Source organism: Ylistrum balloti, unplaced genomic scaffold (assembly GCF_031769215.1).
Source record: "Ylistrum balloti isolate Yb309-2 unplaced genomic scaffold, AGI_CSIRO_Ybal_v1 Utg371416, whole genome shotgun sequence".
NCBI classification, from domain to species: domain Eukaryota; kingdom Metazoa; phylum Mollusca; class Bivalvia; order Pectinida; family Pectinidae; genus Ylistrum; species Ylistrum balloti.
In genome coordinates this window covers 211,013-217,694 of record NW_026782744.1, presented here as the reverse complement: position 1 = coordinate 217,694, position 6,682 = coordinate 211,013, and the positions used below count along the sequence as shown (strand labels likewise).

The following is a 6,682-nucleotide window of genomic DNA, read 5'->3' as shown; positions in this document are numbered from 1 at the left end:
GAAATTGACGCTAATTTCTTATCTTATTAATTAGATCAAATCAAAGGAAAATGATGTAGGATGAATAACGTATTAGAAAATTGACAAAAATAAATGTTTGTATTTTAAAATGTCACAGTTTCAATGGTACCTATTGAAATTGAAAAAAATGTTTTCCCCCGCAATTTTCCTTTCCCGTTTCATGGCATACAAGTACTGTTGACAGACTACACTGTACCCTAGACAGGTTTGATGATTCATTATTCGTGTCGAACATGAGATATTTAGTTAAAGTTTTAATATGCACTGAAATTCATGGAAATATAATAGTTATTCTCCTTTTACAGTCGTCACAAAACCCCTTTTGTGTCGTTCTCAAAATGCCCGGATGATTGATCTCCTAAAAATAATGTTACCACGTGGTCAGATGTTTATTATTTATAAACGAAACACGTGCTTGAAATCGTCACTCTAACAACGTGAAACATATACTCACACTTATTTTTTCTTTAGTTTTCATTCTGTCATTTAAGAAATCCTTACTAACCTTTTCATTGACAAACAGCTGTTTGGTTGTAGACATACACAATCATTACTTTTCAATTAAAACAGCAATTTAATGTTATGCAAAAAAATGAAGTCATTGATTTTGATTCAAACATGTATGTAACGTTACTGCCATTCCATGTCAAAACAGATAGATGAGAAACATTTTCAAATTCTCATAACTATCAAATATGGACTCAAAAGGAAATGAAAATATACAATTTGCTACTTTAAATGAACTTGGTGTAGATATAAGTAAATCATAGATGAAATGGAGAGAACTCACTTCTGTTCTGAGTTACAGAAGTTAAAGAAAAAAATCAATAAAACACCTATAATAAAACTCTTAGCTATATAATACATCTGTTGTAATAATAACAATCTATATTCTACCTCGGATGTATATGAATTGAATTTAAATGAAATGATATGTTTATTCAATTTTTTTTTATTTATTGAAGGAAACTGCTATTGGCTATTACGTGGCAATAATTTTGAATGTTACTTGTGTAATAAAAAAGGTGGTTAACTTACAGGACTAGATGAACTCGCAGCCATCTGTTTAGTCTCTTCTCCTCTTACTTTATCACAATCTTATAGCTAATGGTTCATCAGTAGTGTTACAAACATAATAGTGGAGGCATAATGGAAGATGGAAATGAAACAATGTGGTTTCTATATATGTGATTATTTAATAAACAGTTAGTAATTGCTATGAAAGCTGGACATGAAAATCAATTCCTTATCTGGTACTTGATATGTTTTTCATAAGTCTTGTTGTTCTGCAATACATCATAATACATTGTCATATAGTTAAAGTTTATGGAAAATCCCTTTTTATATAGGTTGATAATCATATATATATTTCGTAATTGTATCATTCAACTTTGAAAAGAAAAACACATGAAAATAATTAAGTATTATTTCCTGTGGTTCTTTTGGAAGTTTAATATATATGTATACTAAACCAACCTCCCCCAGAAACATTATTTGTTACGTCCCCATGTGGTTACAATTGTGGCTTTAAAATTCTGCTGAGAGCATTGAACCTAATAGCCTATAGAATAGTATGGTCTGCAATAAATTTTAAACTGCATTTGGATACTATAAGCTTGTACTTATCTGAGAATGACTGACATATATCTTGTCAGGATTTCTCCACTTTTGGATTCACACAGCTAGAAACTCATTTGAGATAGTACTGTTCGATCTTTGTGAAAGTGTACTTTTGTTCAAAAACCAGTAGGAAGTGTACAAAATCTTGAAAGAAATGGAGGCAGGGGTCATGATGATGAATTTCATTGATCAATTGCCCTGAACTTGGAACCATGAAACATCAATTAAGCTCAGGATTTGTCAAACTGACCTTTGTGTAAAGGTTTAGATATGACTTCATTAGAGTGATGTCACAGAGTTGGTGGGGGATTTTCTTTTGATGATAATGGTCACCAAAATAAAAGTCCTTTACCTTTACATTTGTAAAAATCTTGATCAAATTCCAGCAAGTGAAGCTCCTCATGTGATGATCAATTCCTTTAAACAAGTTATTTTATAATCTAATAATGGACTGACAAAAAAGTCTTAAATGTTGGTAACACATAAGATTGTAATAACAGCCATGAATTCATCACCATCTCTTACACTATATACCTCTGTTCAAATATGCTTCACAGTTGTCTGATGAACATGATCATGAAGTCAGCAAAAGTTCACACATAGATTTTGAAATGGGTTATGAACATATAGCATGTTATTTGTACATGTGTCATGATTTTATTCCAGACTCCTTCAACAAATGGTTGACACGTTACATTAAGCCATCATTTCCATATCAGAATTACTTTCCATTGGTTTGTATTGAGATTAAAATTGTGGTCTTGAAAATCATGAGTTTTTCGTTTATTATTTAGATGAAGAAGAAAACCTCTGATGGTTGCTGGCTTGTTCTCATGGCTCTAGTTGGGTTGGCTGTACAGAATGTTTCGTCGTCAGTGAACTGTCCTAACCTATGTCAGTGTGTAGTTGGTGATTCTGAAGCCTTCATCGTGGACTGTGTAAACCAGAAGCTCACAACTTTCCCCGAATCTGTACCGGTCATTTCAACAAAACTTAACATCAGCAGCAATACAATTACTCGCTTAATAGAACTTAAACAGGGAAATATTTTATTTTCTTCTGTCACAGTTTTGGACATAAGTAATAATGTTCTGGAAGAGATTAGTGCAGATTTCTTGAAGGCGTTTCCTAATTTAGAATATTTATATTTAAAACAAAATAAATTAAGAGAAATTCCTGATTTTTTACCTGAAACAATGGTAGTACTACATGCAGGTATAAATATGATAACAAGTCTGTGTAACTTAACTCGGAGTCCTGTGCGAGAGCTCTACTTAAGTAATAACAACATCAATCTTGGCAGCAAGAGCCTCAGTGAACAAATGGAAAGAACCTGCAGTACCACTTTTGAATTCCCGAATCTTGAAGTTTTAGACCTGGCAGGGAATCAGATAACAAATATAGACGATGAAACTTTCAGCAGATCTCCAAAATTGAGGCATTTATCTCTATCAAAAAACAGGATAGCAAATGTGTCTTTTGTTAAGGAACTGAATGCAGTTGAAGTTTTGGATCTAAGCAACAACTTGATTTCAGGGTATGAAAAACACGTATTTGAGAATTTGAGTAAATTAAGATATTTATCTTTAGCATTTAATAACTTCATAAGTCTGCCTGGCTATTTCCCGACTCTGGAGTGGCTGGACATGTCGTTCAATAGTATCTCCCACTTGGTTGAGGATATTGATAAAGATGGTCTTTATCCTCATGATGTTTTCCTTTTAGGAGGTAATCCATTTCACTGTGACTGTCATTTACAATGGGTGAAAGACTTGTATGACTTAAGAATTTATTTATTGAAATATATAGATGTAAAAATGGAAAAATATGTTCCTGTTTGTGCAACACCTAATCATTTAGCTGGAAAGTCATGGGACTTACTTGACACTGAACAGTTTGTGTGTTCTGACAAAATCAGGAGCCCGGCAAAGATGGCTGAAACAGCTAACAAAGATTATCATTGGTCTCCAGAACTACACACAAATTTTGTAGGACAGACTTACATCAAATTAAGTTGGGCCCCAATAAAGGTAGATTTAAAATCAAAGTTAAGGGAGACAATTTTGACATACCGAAAATTTGGTGGACGTAATGAATGGATTGAGGTGTTAGTCACAGGTAATATGGGTGTTTACACTATCAGGGATTTGAACCCGAACACAGCATATGTCATCTGTCTGAAAGGTGATGTTTCCCTGGACCATAGCTGTGTGGAAGTGGTCACTTCTGGTCAGTTTTGGCTACAACAGTATGTATTCTTTGGTTGGATGGCTGCACTTGTTTTTATCTGCATTGTGGCCATTTTGATCATGTGCTTTTGTTTTTTCAAAAATGACAGTCTAAAGAAACAACAGTAAAATTGTGACTGATTTTGTTGTTTGAAATTTGAAAATTGTGATTGATATAAATTTTTATTTATGAGTAAAATAAAGTACCTTGCAGGTTCATACACTGTACTTGTCAGTATTTTATGTAATCAATACATAGATAGAGGTGTTATAAAAATCCAAGGGAAGATAACCGCTGGAGAATGTAAATGTAATTTGTATCAAATACAATGTTTACCAGTCCACAAACGCCAGTCCTTTATACTTTATAACAAATTCATGTTTGTCTAGAAAAGAAATCTTGTTGCATATATTTAACGAGTATTTGTAATGTATTTCAGAAAGTAGGTCACTATGGTGATCTTAAATGGTAATAGCTCGTAGAAATATTTAATATCCTGACCAATGTTATGTTTGTGTTAAAAAGGTTTTGGAATACATGTTTATTTGTAAGACAACTGCAAAACAAGCTATCAGCTTATATAAGTCATTCTTGTTGGCCTCGATGGAAGGGCACCTGGGTTCTTACGGTGGGAGAAAACTACAGTACCCAGAGAACAGAAATCATTTCATTATTTACTGAAACGAATCAGTCATGGAAACCAAAAGATTGGGTCAAAATGCCAAGAGGAGAATCCTTGGCAGCATTCCAAATTTTAAAGAGGTGGTATGAAAACTATGATAAGAAATCTTAAGGGTTATATTAAAATGCTGAAAAATACCAAGGGCAATAATGTTTCAAAATATCTTTGAATCAAAATTCCATACAAATAATTTCATGTTATGACTTTAAAGACTACAAAGTTTCAAAGAAATTGGTTCAAAACTTGGGATGGACACCTCTGTACAAGATAAAAATGCCTGAAAAATCAAAACTTGTTGAATAGAACTGCCATTCAGGAAAACACAATTTCATGTCATAATCACAATGCTTATAAAGTGTAAAAGAAATTCATTGAAAACAGAACTCTAAACAAGACAAACATGATACAACAAAGGACAGTAACTTCTTAATACAGTCAAATCAAGCTACCTTTCAAGCAAGCACTACTAATCATGATGATTATGTTTATCAAGGTGGAAAGATATCTGACAACAGAGAGAAAAAATTGACATTGTGAAAACATGGGATAGTAACTCTTTCAAATACAGTGGAATCAAACTACTGTCCAGAAAAACAAGTTTTAAGGAGAAATGTTACTTTTGAAACAACAAGGGGCAGTAACTCTTCCAAATACAGTCAAATCAAACTTGCCATGTAGAGAAAACAACATCACTTCATGGTAATAACAACAAGGGGCAGTAACTCTTCCAAATACAGTCGAATCAAACTTCCCATGTAGAGAAAACAACTTTACTTCACGTTAATAAGAAAAAAAGATGAGCATTTAAAATGTGGTTTGAAGAAATGTTTCAATAGAAGAAATCTAACTGCCCTTACTTACCAAATTATATGATTACATCCAGGACCACCCCCTTTGGTTTTATCAGCAGATGCTTAGGTATCAAACCCTACACTCGATTAGGTTATGACCAACTACCACGATAGAGTTAAATTTAATTCTTTTCACTCATTACAAATCATCTCCAACTTTTCTTCTACATAATATATTCAGAACATATATCCAAGTGCACTTGAAATGAAACTATTCAAAACAGGTCAATGAAAACAAAGTCTAGGGGCACTAAAATTAAGTTAGTACTTTAGAAGGGTCTAAAAGTGTAAGACTTTAGTGCAAGGGGCTACAGGTCTTGCAGACATCAAAATTGAAATCCGAGATGGTCATCATCCACCTGTCTTGGTTGCTGATCAATCCTAAAATACATCCTGTACCACATAAGGACACTGTGATAATAGATGACTGACAAAAACAAGTCAAGCATCTTTGTTAATTTTATGATTAAAAGACTCCTGAACCAATAACATAATGACGCAAACACTACTCGAGTCAAACATTTCTTCTTGGAATCATTTAATATTAACTTACATAAACAAAAGTATATATATATATGAATGAACAGTGTAGTGGTAACATGAATTAAGGTGAATACTTTATGTGAATCCTACATCTCTACATACACTTTGTGAATTTGTAGACAATTAGATAAGCACAGTAAACATATTTAAGTTCAAGAGACAATATACAGCTGATATGGTGTTGATTGCTACAGTATCCAGCATCAGTAATCTGGGGAGATCAGAATTAGCACCTTAAGAGATCAATCTTGACATGCCAAAATGACATTTTCTAATATAACTTCAAAACTGTTTTTCTTTGATTATTGAATTCCTTTATTAATCATCTTGATGGTTGCGTTCAGTCAAACGATAATGTACATGAAGTCAAATGATGAAATAAATTCAGATATGTTATCTTGATGCCAAATTTTTAACCAAATTTAATATAAAAGCTAGAGTTTTGAATTCTGTTTGCCTTCATGTAAAATTTTGATTAATTTAGAATCCAGTTATGAAAAACATTTTCAGACAGATTTCCCCATGATGATGTAAAGCCAGCAGAGACAGACGATCCCTTGATCTGTTCTGAGATGTTTGACAACAACAAATTACACACAGCTACCATCAACACCTACTCTGAGATTCCTTAATAATAACGGTCTAATAAATGGAATATGTATAAATATAAACATCAGTATACAAACACAACAACTTTGGCAAAACATAAATTTAAACAATATACCCAATATGATAC

At 32.7% G+C, this 6,682-nt stretch overlaps 1 protein-coding gene across 1 annotated transcript; it reads left to right on the top strand.

The window, feature by feature from the left end:
- Positions 1-182: 182 nt before the first annotated feature.
- On the top strand, positions 183-4,093 carry LOC132562442 (protein slit-like). The gene is made up of 2 exons (XM_060227184.1): positions 183-226; positions 2,436-4,093. Exon 2 carries the CDS (start codon positions 2,436-2,438, stop codon positions 3,996-3,998), a length of 1,563 nt encoding a protein of 520 aa, XP_060083167.1. The 5' UTR covers positions 183-226; the 3' UTR covers positions 3,999-4,093.
- Positions 4,094-6,682: the final 2,589 nt, after the last annotated feature.